Below are 22108 nucleotides of genomic sequence, written 5' to 3'. Positions count from 1 at the left end.
CTAGAAACTTGATGTCAATAAACTTTGACTTCATCTAGCTCCTGTTGTTGTTGGAATAAAGTACCGCCAAGTTATTGTCACAATAAATCTTTAATGGCTTGTCAATGCTATCTACCACTCGCAGCCGAGTGACAAAGTTTCACAACCATATTCCGTGGTTGGATGCCTTAAAACAAGCAATGAACTCCGCAACCATGGTTGAAGAAGCTATGAGAGTCTGCTTAGCAGACTTCCATGAGATAACTCCTTCACCCAACATAAAGATGTAGCCTGATGTGGAGTGTCTGCTATCTTGGCATCCAGCAAAGTCAGAGTCAAAGAACCCAATGATCTCTAAACTGTCTGATATCTGATAAGTAAACATGTAGTCTTTTGTTCTCCTCAAATAACGCATCACGCGTTTGGCTGTCTTCCAATGTTGCATACCCGGATTACTCAAATACCTGCCCAGAATTCCTACTATAAATGCTATGTTGGGACGAGTACAAACTTGAGCATACATTAAACTCCCTACTACTGATGCATAGGGAATTTTCTGTATCTCTGTTCTTTCAAGATCATTTTTAGGGCACTGTTTGAGACTAAACTTGTCTCCTTTAGCGACGGGTGTGTCTCCTGGTTTACTATCTTTCATGCCGAATCTACTCAACACCTTATCAATATAGCTCTTTTGTGACAACTTAAGGATACCTTGAGAATGATCTCTAAGTATCTGTATACCTAATAAGAAAGAGGCATCACCAAGATCTTTCATCTCGAATTTCTTCGTCAGAAATTTCTTGGTTTCGTGCAGTAAGCCTATATCGTTACTAGCGAGTAGAATATCATCGACATGTCATATCAGGAAGATGTATTTACTCCTACTGAACTTATGATATACACAATCATCAACAACATTTGCCTCAAAACCGTACGAGGTTATGACTTGATGGAACTTGTGATACCATTGACGGGAAGCCTGTTTGAGACTATAGATGGATTTCTTCAATTTACAGACCATAGACTTTGGATCACCAGATAAAAAATTTTATGGTTGTACCATATAAATCATCTCATCAATGTCTCCATTGAGAAACACAGTTTTGACATCCATCTAATGTAGCTCTAGATCTAAATGAGCTACTAGTGCCATTATTGTTCTAAAAGAGTCTTTCGAAGATACCAGAGAGAAAATCTCTTTATAGTCTATGCCTTCCCTTTGAGTAAAGCCTTTAGCAACTAGACGGGCCTTATATCTCTCGTCATTGCCCTTTGAATCCCTCTTGGTTTTAAATATCCATTTACAACCAATGGGCTTCGCACTTTTAGGCAACTCGATGAGATCCCAAACGTCATTGTCTTTCATAGAATTTATCTCATCCTTCATGACATCAATCTACTTTTGAGAGTTAGAACTGCGCAAGGCTTAACATAAGTTAATTGGGTCATCTTCTATCAATCTGACGCCATCCTCATGTTCTTGGAGAAATATGATATAATCATCTGGAATCACATTTCTCCTCTCTCTAATGGATCTCCTTAATGACACCTCTTGAGGTTGTTGAGTTTGTACTAAAGGTGGTGCAAGAGGAAGAATCTCATTATTGTCTTGATCTGGAACAATGTCAGGAATAGGAGCCTGAACATTGTCCTCTAGTGCCTGAACTATGTCTTGAACAACAATAGGTATGAAGACCTGATCACTATCAATAACAAATTCTTCTTCAAAGACAACATTCCTTATGTTTTCTTCCCCTCCAAACTCAATATCCTCAAGGAATCTCACATTTCCCGTTTAAAAGAAGGATCGTGATGTGGGATCGTAAAACTTATAACCCTGAGAGCGTTCAGCATAACCAACGAAATAACAGCTAACCGTCTTTGAGTCCAGTTTTCTTTCATGTGGCCTATAAGGCCGGGCCTCAGCTGGACAACCCCAAATGTGCAAGTGCCTAATGCTAGGCTTCTTGCCTGTCCAAAGTTCATAGGGGGTTTTGGCAACTGTTTTGCTCGGTACCCTGTTAAGGATGTACACTGCGGTCTTGAGAGCTTCTCCCCAAAGTGACTCTGGCAAAAAGGAATGATTGATCATACTCCTTACCATATCCTTAAGAGTTCGGTTTCGTCGCTCTGCAACACCGTCCATGCTGGGTTTGCCCGACATGGTGTATTGCAGAACAATTCCACACTCTTTGAGGAAAATTACGAAGGGTCCTGGACGTTGTTCTCCTGATCCATCATACCGTCCGTAGTATTTACCACCACGGCTGGATTTGACAGCCTTGATTTTCTTTCCAAGTTGAAGTTCAATTTCAGCTTTGAAAGACTTAAAGACGTCCAGAGATTGTGACTTCTCATTTATTAAATATAGGTAACCGAATCTAGAGTAATCGTCTATGAACGTAATGAAGTATTGTTGGTCATTCCATGAAGATGTAGGGAATGGACCACAGATATCTGTATGTATAAGTTCTAAGACATCTTTAGCTCTTTCGACACCTAATTTTCTAACATTTGTTTATTTCCCCTTGATGCACTCAACACAAACTTGAAAGTTTGTAGTATCTAGGGGTTCAAGAATTTCATCTGACATAAGCCTTTGAATTCTTTTTTTAGAGTTATGTCCTAAACGTTTGTGCCATAATGTGGCAGAATTCTCACTTAATTTTCGCTTCGTACCACGTGAACTAATTTGTAATATTTCTCTATAGGAACTAACAACATCAAGCATATATAGATTATCAATTAAGGAACCGGAACCAACAAATTTTGAATTTTTTTAGAGACTAACTTTAAACTTTAATATTTCCAAAAGAACAAGAAAAACCTAATTTGTCCAAAATGGAAATAAAAATTAAATTCCGCCTAAAAGACGGTGCAACAAATGTCTCAAATAAATCCAAATAAAATCCAATGCTTAGTTGTAATCTGAAAGTTCTTATAGCTTCCACTACAACTTTATTGTCGTCGCCCACAAAGATGAATTTTTCAGCATCACTTGGCGATCGGCTCCACAGGCAACCCTGCAAAGACATACTAATGTGAGTGGTAGCACCAGAATCCACCCACCAAGTGTCTTTAGGTACAGAAGCTAAATTAACTTCAGAACAAACTAAAGTTAGAGGCATACCCTTCTTTACACGCCAGGTGGCGTACTTGGGACAATCCTTCTTCATATGTCCTGACTTCTTGCAAAAGAAGCAGGTAAACTCCTCAGCCTACTTCTTCGATTTCTAAGTCTGAGAAGAACCTACCGCAATATCCTTACCTCTCTTCTTCTTCTTGTACTGATAGGTGGAGGCCAAGTGAGCACTTTCAGTCTTATCCCGTTGCTGCCTCTCTTCCTCTTGCACACAGTGAGATATAAGCTCATTTAGGGACCATTTGTCCTTCTGAGTGTTATAACTCACTTTGAATTGGCCAAAGTGTGCAGGAAGAGAGATCAGAACCAAGTGCACGAGCAAGTCCTCAAACAACTCTAACTTAAGTGACTTGAGTTTTGATGCGAGATGAGACATTTCCATGATGTACTCTCTTATGTTCCCTTTGCCTTTATACTTCATCGAAATGAGTTTAGCCAAAAGGCTGCTCGCCTCTGATTTTTCATTCTTGGCAAAATATTGTTCAATTTCTTCTAGGAACTTCTTGGCGCTCTCGCTCTCTGTCATAGAGCCCTGAAACGCCTCCGGAATGGAGCGTTTCATGATCATCAAACACATTCGGTTAGAGCGCTCCCACTTCTCAATTTTAACCTCATTGAGGTTATCAGGAGTAGAAATGGGTGGCTCTGCCCGAAGTGCAAGATCTAAATCCATACAATCGAAGACAATTTCCACGGTATCTTTTCAAGCCTTAAAATTAGTCCCGTTTAACATTGGAATGCTGCTTATTTGAGCAGTAACATTTGAAGTAGTAGCAATAGAAACTGTATAAAGAACAAAATAAACAAGCATACTCACATTAACTAGCATGTCATATAAAGAAAAATAGACAAGTACAAAATAAAATCCAAATTGGGGACCCATCTCAAGATACTTAGTACAACATTAATTCCTAGTCCTTGGACAAAGAAATTAATTGTAAGTGGTTCTTAGTGCAATAATCAAATACTGACAATCAGTTATGTCAAACAATAGCCTTTCTTTGGACCGACTATTGTTCACATGAAAAGTCTTTATAATTGTCACGCATTTATCATCACAGATACGTTGTTTATTTGGCCAAATTGTGTCTTCCTTTGGACCGAGCACAATTTGCATAAATAACTTCGTACAAATATCTATGTATTTCTAGTTAAATTATTCTACACTACAGAGGTTACTTTGGCAATATGTAGCTTCAAACAATTTGATTGAAAATAATAGACCAACTGAACAAAATAATAAATTATTATTTTTTATTCAGTGGCCTAACACTGTGGCACTGCGGTGTTGACCTTTATTTCCTTGGAGCTGCAATAAATGTTTTGTAATATAATATATATAAACAAAATATTTAGTCAAATGTAACAAACAAATATGAGTAGCCTTATTAGGCATATACACCAAAAGCAAAACTTCAGCTTAGTCGAGCCAGCTCAGCCCGAGTTGACCCGATCTGCAGCAACCGGTTCAAATTGACTCACCCGAGTCAATCTCATTAGGTAAGTCTTACAAACCCCGAGAATAATTTTTTTTTTTTTATTATGGCGATGCGGTAGTTTGTCCAACGGACATAGTAGTGGGTCTGTTGCTTTGAATGGGCACAACAGTTGCCCAACGGACGCACACCCACTGCAGTTGCCCAACGGGCATGGCAACGCGCCCGGTGGAGGCAATGGGCGCTGCTGTCGCCCAACGGCGACGACAGCTCTCCCGACAGGCGCTACTACCACCCAAGGGCCACGGCAACGCTCTCGACGAGCATTGCTGTCGCCCAACAGGCACGACAACGCCCGTAGTGGGACGACACGACAGCACTCCCGACGGGACCTGTTGTCGCCCAACGGCACGACAGCACTCCAGACGGGACCTGTTGTCGCCCAACGGCACGACAGCGCTGCTATCGCCCAATTTTCCTTTGTCGGTCGATCTGTCGTCGCTTGTTCCCTTTCGACGACGAAATAGATAGCGACAACGAAAAAACCGATACCCAAACGGAGAGCGTTTTCGACGACAGGTTTCCTCTGTTGCTGCCCCCTATCTCTCTCGCCGGACGTCGCTGCTACAGCGCGGGATTTGTGTTTTTCCATCGCTCCGTTCCCCTACCGACGACGAAAAATCAATAGTGACGACAAAAAAACAACGCTGCCCAACGGACAACGTTTCACCCAACGTGTGTTGTAGCGTGCCCTGACTTCCTCCGTGGTCTTTCCCCCTTTTTCGTCGGACGGCGCTGCGACTTTTGCCGTCGCCCTCTCTTTCCCGCTGGACGTTGCTACAGCGTTTTCCAATGGATGTTGCAACCACGCGCAGAGAGGAAGGGGGCGATGGCCATGGCTGCAGCATTTCCCAACAAACGCTGCAGCGCGAGCTTGGAACGTCTCGGCCTCCGTGGCGACGCCGACCGACGCACACCTGCGAGACGAATTCCGTGGAGAAATTAAAATTTTCTTTTTCTGTGACGCTCTCCACGGAATTAATCCAGAAATCCTAATAATCTAACAGGACTGCTCTGATACCACTTGTTAAAATCCGTAATAGTAAATTCTAATCCAGAATTTACAACATGCTAGAATATTAGGATTAAAAACATACCTAGATCCATTCCATAAATTTCGTTTTCTGATGCGGAATCTCTATGACGAACAATAAAAACGAATATGGTCTTCCTCAACTAAATCGTCATTCCTCAATGGGACTTTTGTCTCTCTTCGGATGGGGAGAAGGGAAACTATATGTGATTTAGTATATTAGGGACCGTAACCATGTTATGTCTCTTTATATAGGGTTCCCATAATTTCCTATGGTATATACTCAATTAGCCTATTCATGGCCCATATCCATGGCCCATTCCTTAATGGGCTTAACAAAATTAGATCACTTAATTTCAGCCCATTCTATTAATAATAATAATAATTATTATATAATATATATATTACCCAAATTAGAATAAAAAATATAAATTTCCATACTGAAAAGCCTTTCCCGTAATTAAATGGTTTGCCTTAAGCTAACGGGCTTACGGCATCGTTACTTCACTGTAGCCATTTATTCAGTCAGTCTAGGTTGAAACTTTCTGCACGATTCATTTACACTGAAAACCCTAGATAGCGCAAAACCAGAAAGAAAGAATATAGTTTTACCAGAGTGGTCCTGCCTTTGGTGGTCCATTTCTGCAGCTTCTCGGACCCCTCACAGAACGAAAACTGAAAACGTGGAATCTCTCTTTCCATCTCTCTCTCTCTCTGTCTCTTTACGATTTTGGTGTGCAGATTTGTTTTTTCCTTCTGGTTGCAGATTCGGGGAAGTTCTGGAACGGATAATTCACGGGGAAAAGTTTCTGGACTGGAGAATTGCAGCCAATGGGTATGTGAGATATCTCTTCCGATTTGACTGTTCTTGGAAAATAAAATTTCCCGACTTTTTAATTAGTGGGCTCAAAACTTTTTTGTATTTAGAGAGAAATAATAAAATTCAGAGAAATTTTGATAGTAGAGGGGATGATTATTTTATGTATATTAATAATTTTAAAATTAAAATTTTCTTTTACACATAGAAATATTGAGATCTTTTTATGAATAATATATATGAAAATTTAAAAATTTAAACTCAGATATAACTTATTTTAAAAAGATATATCAATTCATTAAAAAAAAAACAACACCTCTACCACCTTTCTTGTACATGCCCATTAGACCTGAAGTGTTGGGTCCAGATTTGGCTCATTTCTCCAAGGAACCCAAGCTTTTGATCTAAATTCATATAGTGATAGAAGAGGCCTCCAACTAGCCTGAGAGAGTTATGGTCCATGGTGCCACCTCCCACTGGCAGGCTGCCTTAAAAGACATTCAAGAGGTGCTTCATTTCAGCTGAAGGAAAGGAAGCATAATGTATTTGCAGCATTAGCAACTCCAGAACGAGACACCCAAATGACCAAATATCAACTTCCTGCACCAACATGTTAATGGGTGATTAACAAAGAGAGAATGGAAAAATACCTGAGGGAAATCCTAGAATCCTAAGCAGATGAAGAACAAAAAATTATCAATCCTCGTGCTGCTTACTTCCTGATACAGCAGAGCACTGGAAGGACCATTCCCAAACAAAACATAGATGTGCAAGAATAGATTAGTTCCAGAAAATAAATGGAAGAGGGGGTTCTATATTAGAAATTGGCTTCCAGTCTCACCTAGGTATGGGGTTCAACATTCCCAAAACCCCAAAAAATAAAAAATAAAAATGCAACTAAATTAACAAGAACAGGTTAACAGGATGGCATCAGTTTAGTGACAGAACTTTGCCGCCATTCACAATCAGATAAAACTTAACAACGACACAAACAAAAAATACATCAAAACATATGTGAGTCAACAAATGCATGTAATTGTGATACAAACAGATATTCCTTTAGTAGAATTATAGGAAACACTTCAACACCTCCTTGGTGAACCTCATCTGGAAATCCTAAAAGTGACCTCAAGGACTACATCTACAAACTAGTGTGACACACATGAACAAAGGGTCAACTTGCGTTAGTGGGTAATATACTGAAGGGCATCCAGTTCAACCACTTTTTAAGTAAAAACACAATTCAGCTCTCAGCCAAGACACATGCTTAAAGCACATTTTACAATAACAATAAAGAATAAAGATGAACTTAAAACTTACCAGCCCATATCTGCTCCAAGTATGCATAGCCTGCAGCACCTCCAGCGCCATCCATTTACGTGTTCCAACACAAGCACCAGGTAGTGATGATTACAGAATGTTTGTGAAGTGGACTGAAGAGACAATGCTTCGTCAAAATCACAGATCTTGACAACGGGTGTCCCATCTGTTCTTTTAATATCCAGATCAATTAGAATATTTTCAGATTTGATGTCACGATGAATAATGAGCTTTGAATGCAGTTCAAGCAATGCACCGGCAACGTCTCTAGCAATAGATAATGCCCGCTTAACTGGGACATGCTTCTCACCCATTTTTGATAATTTCTCCAAGTAACCCTATTTGGGAGCAGTGCAGAAGAAAGATCAGACACGCAAGAAATTTCCGACGAAAAGTGGATGGGACACCCAAGAAATAATAAATAACATGATTGAAGACTTGAAGACCAAACAGAAAAGAAAACTCAGTGATGACGACAACTCACCTTCAGGGAGCCCCCTTCAATATACTCCATCATTAGTGTGAATTGCTATAGTCGATTCACTTTATTTCCCTCTGAAGATACCCACTTTGAAGACAGTTGGAGTCTATATATGTCCACAATGCAACTGTGGTTCCCTAAAGCACCTAACCTCGTAACCTCCCCTAAGCAATACTACTCAAATTCCATTTTTTTCTCTACTGAAGCCCCAAGTGCTTTAAAAGTACGCAGCTGCAACTCAACAAAGTATCACAAAAAATAAGAAGACAAGCTATTCTACCTTCGCAGCAGCTATATGTTTGCCAAACTTGCACTTGATGACACACCTTGATGTTGATTTATCAGCTTCCTTCCCTACTGAAACAGTAGGAAAGGCACATGCAGAGGTCTCAAAATGTTCACCCACCACATCAACGTGAACCCGAGTAAATGGGATACCTGATGAGAAAATAAATTTATTCATCAGTAAATCAGTGCTGTACAAACTGACATGATTACATTAGTCAACTAATAAAATAACACAGCTACGTCACCATTACTAAACAATGGTTCTCAACACATTGCCTTGCAAAGTGGAATACCCAACCTCCAAATATTACGTTGACAATAATCATACAAATAACATAACTTGTTTTTTCGAATAGAAGATAATATCACTTGGAATCCATAAGACTGAAGCTAATACTCATGTTCTACAACGAGCATTTCGTTTGGTGGTTGATATACACCAGCACTCTCAAGTAAGTGTTTACATACATCCAATAATGCAAGGGAACCCAGTTAATAGTGGATCCAACAGAAGAAATAGAAACTCACCAGCAAAAATATTCTGTATCTGTCTCTTCCCTAATATCAGTTGGATAACAAGCATCAACGATCATGCGCACCCCAGAGTCACCTTTCTCCAATGGAATGGAATTCCAAGCATGAGGCATGTAGTCCAGATATCCTCTTACAAGTTCACAGGGAATTGGTGGATCTGCCCGGTTACATAAATACTATACAAGATTTCGAAATTCCATCAGACACACCTTGATGATATCATAAATGACTAGAGCCCGAAATTGAATCTGCCCAAAACAAAAAAAAAAAGCGCTGCCCAACAAAAAGACTCACTTTCTTAGCAATGCCCGAAGTCTGCACACTCCAAACTGTAGAGTTCCTACTGGGACAATATTTGCATTACGATATCAACTGATTGATATTCTTACTAAGCCTCTTAGCAAAAAGTTACTTCAAAACATCTGCAACAAGCTGGTAACTAAATATCTATACTCCAGCTTGAGTGAGGAGTGTTAAAGACAAAGACTTTCTATATAAATAAATATCTTTCTAATGAGACTGTCATAATTATTCTTGAACTTAGGGAACAGGAATATATGATTTGCTTGTAATATTGTATAAAGAATAATGGCAAACTTACCCTTTCAAGTGTAAAAAGGTTTCTCTATTGATAGGATAATCAATCAAGTACAAGATGGTGCTCAATATTATAGGAAATATACTCTGTTTTACCATAAAACTTCATTCTACACAAATCCATAGTTTTTCTTCAAAATCAATTCAATCTTGTGTTGTTTCAATGCATAAGCACATCTTTATTTTTATTTTTTTACAACTGCTTTACATCCATTACAAACATTAAAATAAGAGCATAAAAAGAGAGAGAAAACTGTCAGCCTGTTTTAGGGTGTTATGAAATCCCACAAGTTTTCATAAAACTATGTGGATGCTTTTAAAAATGGCAAATCTGCAAAGGCATGTAAATGAAACTTTTGTTTGGATGCTGATTAAACATGCACACTACAGCCGAAACCTCTAATTAGGCATGAACTCAAGACCTCATACAGTAACCACAAGCACATGCAATTTACCTCAAACTAATAAAAAAGAATAGTAGCATTTAGAACCAAAGAAAAGTTCAGTGACAGGTGAACAAGGCATGAATAGAAGAAGAGAAGATAAAAGCATAAACAGTAAATAACAAGTTGTAAGTTGACAGCTACCTGGAGATTGAAGTTGCTTAGGGCATGCATAGAAGTAAGTTTGAGAGATTGCAACGTGCTCAGCCTATGATGGGACAAGTCAAGAGTCTCAAGCATTTTCAAAGAAGAAACAGCAGAAGGCAGATCCACCAACTTATTATTAGCTAGTTTCAATGACTTCAAAACACTCAACAGAGCTATTTTATCAGGAAAACTTTTCAGCTAGTTAAATGACAGATCAACATCCTCAAGTTTCTTAAGGCATCAAATTTCTGGAAGAAGGTATCTGCAAAATAAATGAAGTTCATATTGGTAATGGGAAACATGTCAAGAACATCCATTTTCCATCTCTACTGCAATATCTTTAAAGAACTCTTCAGCTCTCTCTACAACCTCAATCCAAAGCTTGCCAAACAGGAAAGAGAAGAAGATACTATGAACTTTAACCAGCTACAGAGGCTAAAATCTAAAAAATTGCAAACTGGACTTAGCTAGAGAATAACTAGGGTTGCAGGACAACTCTTAAATTAATCATGCTTATTAATCCATCTAATTCTATAAAAAATGACACGTTATCCAAATAGAATTGTGCTCAGAGTTCATATCATATCTCAACTTGGGAAAACTCTATGTTTCAGCCGGTGGAGGGACTGCCGACTACAGTGATCTACATTCCAACAACAACATATTTTTAATCACCATTGACAACTTTTATCTTGTCAAAATGCAAATAGAATATTTTAGTTGGAGTTCCTTCACCTTTCCTATTAAAGTTGGGTCAAGGTCCATTCCAAAATGACTAGCAAAGTTAAAAAACCTTTAACCAAACTAATAAATACAAAAAAAATTACTCTTTAATCCATGTGGGACTTTGCTTAAAACGTACCCACATGCATGTGCCCTCATTATGGCTCCTAAATGTGGACAGTTTTCGGGAGGAAGCCCATGTAGAAGTACTTGCTCAATACCTTGTTAAAGTGAGGTTCAGGTTCATCTACAAATGACTAGACAAGTTAAGAGATCTCTTCCCAACTAATAAGCACAAGATCTTTCTACTCTTCAAACTATGTGGACTATTCTTATCGCTCCCTATATGCATTTCTTTCACTACCAATCCAAACACAACTGAGCATGTGTCACCTCATATTGACTAATTAAAACCGAAAGGAAAGGGATAAGCGAGACAAAAATGCAAATCAATGCTATGTTGACATAAATTGTAGGCTCATAATAATGTATTTACTCAAAAAGGAGAAGGCTTCTCTATGTTGCTTTACAGAAAATTAAGGCAGATCCTCCAATGAGAACAAGAAAAAAAAAAAAAATCGCATTAACAAATTTCATTTTCCTACTTCACTGAAAGATTAACCGTATTCTGCAAGATGTTTTGAATTTTGCAGTACTTTTACAGAATGCATTAAACTGACAACCCCCTACGAGTTTTTTGTTCTGAAGCCAACCCCCCATGCATGGAGCAACCCATCCCCGCATGGAGCAGCCCATCCCCGTCTGGAGCAAGTCGGGTTGGTTTAATGGCAATGTATGTCAACTTTTTTCTGTCCCCGCCATTCACAAAAAGACAATTACTCAAGAAAATTATAGTCCTAAGAGAAGAAAAAAGGCTGCTCAATTACCGGAGAGCAAAATGGCAAAGAGAAAGTTTCGTCACGAACTTCAAACTCGCAATCCCCGTCAACAGGGAGAACTCTGACATTCTCGGGGGCACCTTCCGAAGCTCCAACTCCTTCAAAGACTTCAACTTCAGAAAGGGAATCGTCGAAATAGCGGGAGACGAAATTTTCACCTGCAAGCACTCAAGCTCAGCCAAATCCCCCACCTCCATGGGAAAAACATTGATCTAATTGGCGAAGAACTTCCCCGATCGCCCTGGGTATCAAATTGAAATTATTCTTGTAAATAAACACCGCATTGACGTTTTCTTTCGGTCGGTTAATGAGAGGAAGCTCCAAGGTTTCCTCCGAGACATCGACCTCAGTCTCGTTGTCTCCGTCCGACTTGACAGCAAGATGCTGCGGCGTATCCGCGTCATCCATTCCGGTGGAGGAATTTGGCGGGAATTAGAGACGGAAGGTGACAAATAATTATGAAATGGAGACTAGCAAAACCCTGGTAGAGGGGGAAGGGCTTTGCTGCCGTAAAAGAATTTCCAGGGGTTTTAGCTTTAAATCTCTCAAAAAAATCTATAATTTCTTTCTAATCATACTAATATCTAATAGAAAATTCTTATTAGATAGCTACGCAATTTTCTATTAGGGCATTTTATAGGATTTTAAATTAAAGATTTGTGGGAATCTTGTTACCAAGGGCACTAACGAGGAATCAGGTCTAGGAATTTGTTTGCCATTGAATAATGTAAATTGTAACGTCAAATGAGGATTGTGGGGCAACGTCAACGTGTTCGTGTGTACATGTTACGTAAAATTGTAAGATTTTCAAATTTTCCCGCTAAAACGGATTTTAACTTCAATCTGATGAATGAGGTTCAGTTCCGCCGTCTATAAATCACTGCTCGCTATTCTGCCACAGAAGCTATTCTCTTTCATTCCCCGTTTCAGCTTCTCCTCCACATCTCCCTCTTTGTTCGTTCCTGACTCTCAGAAACGAGGCCAATTACGAAGATGATAGATTTCAAGTAAGATTTATAGTATGATTTCCTTTCTAGTTTCAATTAGAGAATGGCTGAGTTGCTAATGATAGCGATCGAGCTTCCGTGCATGATTTTGATCTCAGATCTGAAGCCGAATGTCATCAGCTGCAGCTTGTGGAACGAGAAGATCTCGAGGAAGAAGAAGACGTCTTTGAATCGATCGATAGATGTAACCTCGATTTATATTTTCATCTCCTTTATAACGTAGATCTCGTTGCAAATGCTTCTGAAGTTCAATTAAAAAGAAGTCGTCATGATTTTGTTTTTTAGTTTTCTTGCACACGTGATTTCTTTTATCGGATTTTACGTCGATTGTCGAAATCTCACGGCAGGAATTAGATTTATCTTTAGCCAGTAGAGGCAGAATGTCTGTAATCAGTATATGAGAAATTCCTTGCTTTTCATCATGAGTTCTGTATTACCTCAGTGATATCTCAAGGCATAAATGCTGGAGACATAAAAAAGCTCCAAGATGCAGGGATCTTCACGTGCAACGGTTTGATGATGCATACGAAGAAAGTAAGCTATTTCAAGGTATTGAAGTAAATAGATCTCTGTGATTTTCAGGCATCAATTTTTTCTTTTTCTTTTTTACAGAATTTGACAAGCATTAAGGGATTATCCGAGGCAAAGGTCGACAAGATATGCGAGGCAACTGAGAAGATCGTGGTACGGACTCCATTCACTCCAGAATAATTATTAATCTGGATTTCTACATCAGTTACTCTTATGATCTTTAAGCCTGAAACAATTTCCTGGCATTGTACTCATGTCCTCTCAGAATTTCGGATACGTGACAGGAAGCGACGTTCTGCTTAGAGTAAGCTCTAATTTCTGTCATCTTAGGCTATCGAACAAGCTATTTCCCGCCAGGATTTAGTTTTGGCGAGAAATGAACTTAAGATATTCAACGGGTCTGCATCACTGACTGCAATTGCTCCTGTGTGCGGACAGCGGAAATCGGTGATCCGAATCACCACCGGCAGCCAAGCCCTCGACGAACTCTTGGGAGGTAAAAATTTGAACGAAGAAAATGTTTCCAGTTGCAATCCTTTTCTATTTCTGATTTAATAGATTTCCGCAAATGTGTTTTTGTAAAGGTGGGATCGAGACGCGGCAAATAACGGAAGCTTTCGGAGAATTTAGGTCAAACATTGCTAATTGATCGTTTTCTTTATTCCCAGGAAAATATTATTAATCCGTTTTTTGAATTTAGATGCTAAGCTGCACTTCTAACATGTTGTCTTCAAGTCCCTGTTTATTTTAATTACTGCGTGTTACTATTATTTTTTACATACATTACTACTTCAGATCGGGGAAGACGCAGCTAGCACATACTCTCTGCGTATCGACACAGGTAAACTTATCTTTGCATGACTCCTGCTGTCCTAAATGGTGCCTCTGCTAATAATTTGTATTTAATAATTTGGCGGGTAACTGGAACTGCCATGATTACCCCCTAAAATAGTTACATAATCGATACACGCACGTGTAATATTTTCTTCCACAATTGAAATTGTTCAAGAAAACCGCAGTGTACTTGGCTGGGGCTATCGTCTGTTAATCCCCAAAATAGAAATCTAGTTTGATTTGCTGACAATTTTTGCAGCTTCCACTAAACATGCGCGGAGGAAATGGAAAAGTTGCATATATCGACACCGAGGGAACTTTGTATCCTTTTTGGATTTCAGTTTCCAGCCTTCGTTCAACACTGCAATCGTCAACTTCACTCTTAGCTGAAGATTTAGGAGGGGTGACCCGCCTCTCCGTTAACAATGAGAATCCTACCTGTTCATTGTCATTCTGCACGTAACGGAAAAGGACAGTGCCCCCATACTCAGCCAATAGGCGACCAAAGATAAGCCGATTCAAAAATGCTTAAATAATGTTGTCTCCCATTATGAAGATTCATTTCGTTTCTATTCCTTAACCTTGTCTCATCGTAGCCGACCAGATCGAATCATTCCGATTGCAGAGAGGTTTGGGATGGATGCAGGAGCTGTCCTCGACAACGTAAGGCAATCGAGCTTTACTATGAAGGATAGTAAAAGGATTTGGCCCGTTTGGGCTATGCTTTACTGCGGAAAATCATTGAGTTAACTTGTTCCGAGTTTCCTTGTCAACAAGGACAAGTAGAGGATGCTAACTGTATTTTAACGAATTGCTTGTTTTTTCTTTTAAACGAGAAGATCATCTATGCACGGGCATACACGTACGAGCATCAATACAATTTGCTTCTCGGCCTCGGAGCAAAAATGTCCGAAGAACCTTTTAGACTATTGGTGAGTACTAGACGTGCCCAACACGAAAGGGCTTCAAATTCGCCCAAGCTAAACAAGATTGCCAAACAGACATTTAACGCTCAGACCCACTTGCAGATCGTGGACTCCATCATTGCTCTCTTTCGTGTGGATTTCAGTGGCAGAGGGGAGCTCGCTGAGCGTCAGGTGCGCTTTAATTGACAAAGACACCGGAACTATTTTTACATGCACAGCCCGAGTACCCCACGCCTTGACACTGCTGATGTATTGTGCAGCAAAAGCTGGCGCAGATGCTGTCTCGCATAACAAAGATAGCCGAGGAGTTCAATGTCGCGGTTTACATGACAAACCAAGGTTTGAGTGCGCAATAAACTCTCTTGGGTCTTCTCCCACAAAGGAAGGCGCCTAGTCGGTCTCCGAGCTAACTCTCTTTTAACGAAGCATATAATGAAGCATCCCGCGGTTTGATCTTGTGAGTTGTGTTGCAGTTATTGCGGATCCTGGAGGCGGAATGTTCATATCAGACCCGAAGAAACCTGCTGGAGGCCACGTGCTGGCACACGCGTCCACAGTTAGGCTCATGTTTAGGAAAGGCAAAGGTGAACAGCGCGTTTGCAAGGTCTTCGACGCTCCAAATCTCCCCGAAGCAGAAGCTATATCCTCATTTCACTACTCTCAATTCTTCCAATTAATAGCTCACATAATCAGTTTCTCAAATGTCATCTCCAGACATTTGGGTTATTATAAGTTGGATTTGCTGGTCTGCCTAGGTACAGATCTGATTCGTACACTAGTTAATTTGAAGTTGCAGACCAGCAAATCCATCTTTATCCTCTGTTTTCAATTAGGAAATCAGCAAACTGGGTTTTGTTTTTTTTGGGCTACTAGCAAGATTGATAACCTGGTCCGTTTCGCTTAACGGTAACACGTCTTCCAGATTACTCCAGGAGGCATAGCCGACGCAAAAGATTGAAGATGGTAGATCTTTCATTTTAAGCATGCCGTAGCCCCATTTGACTTCCAATATCACACCCGCTGTTTCATTACATCGACTAGCATCAAGGAGAGTGCCGGAACTGCGAGGACGAAGGTCAGATTTTGGTTTTGGACTGTGTAGTGTATTCCCGAACTCTTTAATATAAGATTCTCTACATGGCATATACGTCAACTTCAAACTCTTATCCCGTTCATCGACCATAATCAAGCCTTAGTCTTCTTAATTTCCACAGCCCTTCTTTATTATTTCAATATCATCAGAGAGCACAAGACTATCTTCTGAATTGGTCCCCCAGAAAAAGAGAGCAGCATTATCAGCCATCCTGAGTCCACAAACCAAAAGAATGTTAAGATGAAACATAACAGTTGGACAAATACAGTTCCTAAATAGTGAGAACTACGATCACCCAAACGGTGGACCAATTTTTTTTTTTTTTTTGAGACTGAAATAAAAAGCGATTAGTTTGGACCTGCATTATATACCTAATAGAGTTGTCTTACAATTCATAGTCACAACAGTGTTTTTTGTTGTGATAGAACAACCATAAACATCTCTTAAAATGCTGATGGAATTTTTGGTTCATATAAGCACTAGACTGAATATTGGTGCGCGTATCTCTCAGAAAAGCAAGTACAATGTGCATAAAAAAACTGATTTTGTATTAGCAATGCACTGGAGACATGAAAATCCTTTTTCAACCATGCTGTAAAAGTGGAAAGCAAACAAAAGATAACAATTACTCACAGTTTGTTTAGAGCAGCAACGAAGATAGCTTTGGAAGAACTCTCAAAGAGAACAAACGCCACAAATGGTAGTCTGGCACTCGCACAGGCGAGCTTTCGGCCCCTGGTTGACCGGAACAGACCCAGTGTTAGGAAATGAGAAAGTTACAGTGTTTTACGTAAATTCGATACTAAGACGGGCCAACGGCTAACGTAATAGTATTTTAAACTTTTAAGGGGTGATATGTAATTAACCTTAAGTTTATCTTCTCGTTCATTATTAACCGTCGGATCGTCCATTTTGTGATCTAAAGGATGAGAAGGCCCATATTGTAAACGGGGCAACTAGGCTTCAGAGAGAAAACCCGTAACGTCGTTCCCGCCCTCGATTACCTGTCCGGCTCCTTTCATCCTCCTCCTCGGAGATGATTCATGCTTCATTACTCGTTGAATACGATTCTCAGGTCTCGTGTTTCTGATTAAAAATGATGGTTTCCTTCTCTTTCCTCTGTTTCTCTTCATATTTTTGGCGCAAGTGTGAACTTGCTTGTTGTGGACCTTTTCCAGGTACGGTTCTCTCATTCATATCATATTCCTTCTTTCTTCTCCTGCTTTATCTCCCTTCTGTCCTTTCTGCGTTGTTCTATTAGTTTCCTACGATCACTCAGGAAAAAAAAGAAGCTTTTTAACGAGTTACCGACGACGGATATATCTAACTACTGCAAGAGCCTCTACCTGATTTTCTGAACCAGTTATTTGTTAATGTCCAGTTTAATTTTTGAGACTGACGCTGTTGCTCTATGGAGTTTAATTTTATGTAAAATATTTGGGTCATGTCAAGGATGAAAGTTATCGGTTTTGATTAGCATACAGGAAATGTATGTACTGTAGCTTTCTAGTTCAATTGATCTTTCGAAAAGAGGACTCTTTGAATTTCCTTGTTATAAAATTAATTTAGCTAGTAAGAGTATAAGAGCTGACTAATCGACCTTTTCAATTTATCCACTATTTTTGTCCTAGTTTCCAGGGCTGGATTTGCTTCACTGGTTGCGTGAAGTTTTTGTGACTTAATATGAAAATAAAATTGTATCCATTGGATTCTTTTCATCACCAAATGCATCCCTTTCTATCTCTCTTGTTCCCCTGTTTTCCTATGTGAAGTTAAAAATGACTAGCCATCTTAAGAAACATCTTTCCTAACTAATAAACTCAATATATTTGTTCTCACTAATCCATGTGCGATTATTTCTTAACATCCTCTTCCTCCATCCATCTCTATTGCTTTGATCTATTCAGCTCTAATTCTTTGCTCTATCTTCAGAAGGAATATTATCTTTTCATGCTTGAAGGCATCTAAGAAGAAAGCCAGGATTTGTTCGTATTCTGAGGTAGCAGCAGGGTAAACTCGAAGCATCTGAATTCTGTTAAAAGATGGTCAATTTATCTTTAGGAAACAAGGAAATTGAGGCTTCATGTCCCTTTCATATGGGTAACTGTGATTCTGATGTTCTAATCGTTGTCTTGAAGAACCAAATGTCCCAAGCAACATCACTTCAAACCTTTTCCGATGGAGGTAATGCTAATCTTCTTACTTCAAATTGATTATTTTAGCTTCCTTCAAGTGAAAAGATGTGTCAGAAATGGTTGGAGCCAAAACTTTCTTCTAGAGGCCTTTGTTAAATAGTTTTGAGAGTAACATGGACTTATTTACAGTATTTGCTGCAGGGGTCTGTCATACTAATTTTTTCTTGTCACATACAAATATAGACGACTTTTCTGCAAAGAAAAATGTAGTACAAGTTGGAGAATAGCCTCTATTAGGTCCCTTTGGATCTGACCCTCCTCAGACAAGTTCATCATGTATATGAAACATGTCTGTAAACCGTTTGTTTAACTTGAAATATGAGGAATGTAATTACGCTATCCAATCTTTATTGAGCCAACGATCATACAGATTGGCATATGATCTAAATTCACTCGCAAATTCTTTAGTTAACTGGGTGATCCCTATTGATTTTTCAGGGTTATGCATGAACTGTATTTATGGGATGTCACAAATGATCCAACCATTGAAATCAAATCTGTGATGAAGTAAATGTAGGTAATACGAATGATACTAAACCCTTTCCACAAGTGGTTATGTTGAAACACTAATCCTATGTCATTATTTGCTTTTTAAGGGTTGTGCTTTTGACAGATGTTGTCGCTTTAGAGACTAAGTATGGTTTGGAGTTTGGTTGATAGTCCAAATTCGAGCTTCTCACAAAAGTATTCCCTAGTTGCAGAAAAAAAGAACCAGATGCAATTGGGATTCAACAATTAGGAAAAATTTTAGTGATGTCTGTAAGGAACTATCAATGAATAGAGGAAGGACAAAAGATGTGGATTGAGGTTGTTATGAAAGACTTAAAAATGTCTACCTACCAATGGGGCTAGCAAATGTTAGAGCTGAGTGGATGAGGATTAATATAGTCAACTGCAATATAGTTGGGATGAGGCAATCATGATGATGATGACATTGATGATAATTATGTGGCTATTTAAAATTCCAAGCTGATGATTTCTACTCTTCCAAATGCAATCCCTTCAACAGCTTCTCACCCCCCTGAAAGCTGCTGCTAAACACCAAAATACTTCCCAAACCAGGCAACTCCATGCATGTATTGTGAAGATAGGGTTTGAAAACTTCCTTCCTCTTTTAAATAGTCTTCTTAACGCCTATAGCAAATGTAGTTCTCTACAAGACGCTCTCCAGCTCTTCAATGAAATCACTCCCCGAGATCCTTTCACCTGGTCTTCCCTCCTTTCACTTCTCACCCACTCAAACCTTTCCCAGGAAGCTGTTACCCTCTTCTCGACCTCCTTCTCCCTTGATAACATCCAACCTGATGGTCATGTCTTTGCCTCTCTTCTCAATTCTTGTGCAAACTTATCGGCTGCCAAGCAAGGCAAACAAATACATGCTCAATTTATTACCTCCCAGTTCCCCTATGATGATGTGGTGAAATCTGCCCTTGTTGATATGTACTCAAAGTGCCGCTTTCCTGATGATGCAGGCAAAGTGTTTGATACAATTAGGATAAAGAATAGCATTTCTTTGACAGCAATGGTCTATGGATATTCTCTAAATGGGAGGCATTCGAAAGCTATTCAAATTTTCGAGGAAATGCCAGTAAAGAGTTTGCTTTCTTGGACTGCTTTAATTTCGGGTTTTGTCCAAAATGGGGATGGGGTTAATGCTTTAAAGCTGTTTAAAAAAATGAGGTGCGAAAGTATTCATATCGAGGACCCATTTGTGGTCTGTAGTGTTGTTGGGGCTTCTGCCACTTTGGCAAGTTTGGCTCTAGGAATGCAGCTTCACTGTCTTGTGATTCTCATTGGGTATGAATCGAGCATATATGTGAGTAATGCCCTGGTGGATATGTATGCAAAATGTAGTGATATTTTTGCTTCAAAACAGGTTTTTGATGATATAAATAGAAGAGATGTAGTTTCTTGGACTGCCATGATAGTTGGTGCAGCTCAGCACGGTTGGGCTGAAGTGGCATTGGGATTATTTGAGGAGATGGTTATGGAAGGGTTGACTCCTAATGAGGTTACATTTGTGGGCCTAATTTATGCTTGCAGCCACAAGGGTCTTGTTGATAAAGGTCGTCAGCTTTTTAGTTCAATGGTAAATGATTACGGGTTGAAGCCTTCATTGCAACATTATACATGCTTATTGGATCTTCTTAGTCGATCTGGACTGTTACAAGAGGCCAAGCATCTAATTATGGACATGCCTTTCAATCCTGATGAAGCAACTTGGGGGGCTCTGTTAAGTGCTTGTAAGCGAGAGGGAGATACTTGGATGGGAATCCAAATAGCTAATCATCTATTAAGCTTGAACCCTCAAGAACCATCAACTTACATACTTCTATCAAATACTTATGCTTCTGCTCAGATGTGGGACCATGTGGCTAAAGTTAGGAAATTGATGTCATATATGGCAGTAAGCAAAGTGCCTGGTTACAGTCGGGTGGAGTTGGGGATGGAAAGCTACATGTTTTGTGCTGGGGAACTGATACACCCTATGAGAGATGAGATTATTGGCTTGTTGGGGGAACTGATGGGGAAGATGAAGGGGAGAGGTTATGTCCCTGATACGAACTCTGTTTTGCACGATTTGGAACAGCAAGAAAAGCAAGAGCAACTGTTCTTGCACAGTGAGAGATTGGCTGTTGCTCTAGGGCTGCTTAAGGCTAGCCCTGGGACTACTATTCGAGTAGTAAAGAACCTTAGGGTGTGTGGGGACTGTCATACCGTGCTGAAGTTGATTTCTGACATTGTAGGCAGGGAGATAATTGTGAGAGATGCAAACCGGTTTCACCATTTCAAAGATGGCATGTGTTCTTGTGGTGATTTTTGGTAAAACTTGGATAGACTGCAATCTTTTTATTCTTTGAACTCTCTCTTCCACTAGTGATTTTGTTGAATAATGATATCTCAGAAATGCAGTTTCATGTTCCCCTGGTTCAGGTAATTTATGTATACGTGTTTCACGTATCTTAGATCTCTTATGCTCTGTTTCTCTTACTTCATCATTTTCTCTTTTCATCTGAATGACTCAAGCCATCTCATCCTGAATGTGTCTTTATTTGCATAAGTGATATGCAGCTTCCAAATCTTCTATATTGTTTTGGAGTTGGAGAAGCATAAGGGGTTTATTAACTTTCTCTTTGCTTCACTTTCATTTACACTAGAAATTCCCAGATGAGAATGGAATCACAGTTTTCTGTACATGAATTTGTGTTTTCCACTTACACATGTGCTGTCTTTCAATTTGAGTGATGAAAGTGTTTGTAGGTTCTTAGGGGAGGGCAACTGATCTGTGAATTATTAAATGTCGTAGCACTACAAGTGCATGTTTCCACATTTTATTCATTCTCCTATGTTTCTTGCAACTAAATCTACTCAATCGCTTTGCTGTTGCATATATGCCTTTCTTTTTTCTTCTATTACTGTTTTATATTGGGTCTGACCCTGTTGTCTCAGATGCATGTTTCTGTGCTTATCAATGTCAATTGATGTAGATGTATATCGGAGGGCTTTGTTAAAATTTGTGAGGCAAATGGTGTATTGTACTTGAAGAACTGTACACAGGCTACATGTATTGCTAGAAAGGCAAGTTTCAACTTTTTATTTAAAAAGAAGTTATCATGGTCCAC

General features: G+C 39.4%; 3 protein-coding genes across 3 annotated transcripts; 2 read left to right on the top strand and 1 right to left on the bottom strand.

The window, feature by feature from the left end:
• Positions 1 to 6956: 6956 nt before the first annotated feature.
• Positions 6957 to 8301, bottom strand: LOC137948477 (uncharacterized). Its single transcript, XM_068794560.1, has 4 exons — positions 8272 to 8301; positions 7788 to 8125; positions 7184 to 7202; positions 6957 to 7067 (listed from the first exon to the last, which is right to left on the bottom strand). Exons 1-4 carry the CDS (start codon positions 8299 to 8301, stop codon positions 6957 to 6959), a joined length of 498 nt encoding a protein of 165 aa, XP_068650661.1.
• A 4517-nt stretch (positions 8302 to 12818) lies between these two features.
• LOC137948339 (meiotic recombination protein DMC1 homolog) lies at positions 12819 to 16565 on the top strand. The gene is made up of 15 exons (XM_068794399.1): positions 12819 to 12906; positions 13005 to 13090; positions 13349 to 13440; positions 13519 to 13590; positions 13703 to 13741; positions 13876 to 13933; positions 14022 to 14067; positions 14233 to 14278; positions 14531 to 14592; positions 14868 to 14934; positions 15111 to 15203; positions 15300 to 15368; positions 15458 to 15536; positions 15671 to 15781; positions 16120 to 16565. The coding sequence occupies exons 1-15, from the start codon at positions 12893 to 12895 to the stop codon at positions 16176 to 16178; spliced, it is 993 nt and encodes a 330-aa protein (XP_068650500.1). The 5' UTR covers positions 12819 to 12892; the 3' UTR covers positions 16179 to 16565.
• A 752-nt stretch (positions 16566 to 17317) lies between these two features.
• On the top strand, positions 17318 to 21741 carry LOC137948635 (pentatricopeptide repeat-containing protein At4g14050, mitochondrial). The gene is made up of 4 exons (XM_068794747.1): positions 17318 to 17468; positions 18223 to 18474; positions 18924 to 19002; positions 19082 to 21741. Exon 4 carries the CDS (start codon positions 19477 to 19479, stop codon positions 21310 to 21312), a length of 1836 nt encoding a protein of 611 aa, XP_068650848.1. The 5' UTR covers positions 17318 to 17468; positions 18223 to 18474; positions 18924 to 19002; positions 19082 to 19476; the 3' UTR covers positions 21313 to 21741.
• The last annotated feature ends 367 nt before the right edge of the window (positions 21742 to 22108 follow it).

The sequence above is a fragment of the Aristolochia californica genome, unplaced genomic scaffold (assembly GCF_029961685.1).
Source record: "Aristolochia californica isolate CCGP_79_NKW_82.1479 unplaced genomic scaffold, dmAriCali1.0.hap1 SCAF_13, whole genome shotgun sequence".
Classification (NCBI taxonomy): Eukaryota; Viridiplantae; Streptophyta; class Magnoliopsida; order Piperales; family Aristolochiaceae; genus Aristolochia; species Aristolochia californica.
This window is presented reverse-complemented; position numbering and strand designations above follow the sequence as displayed.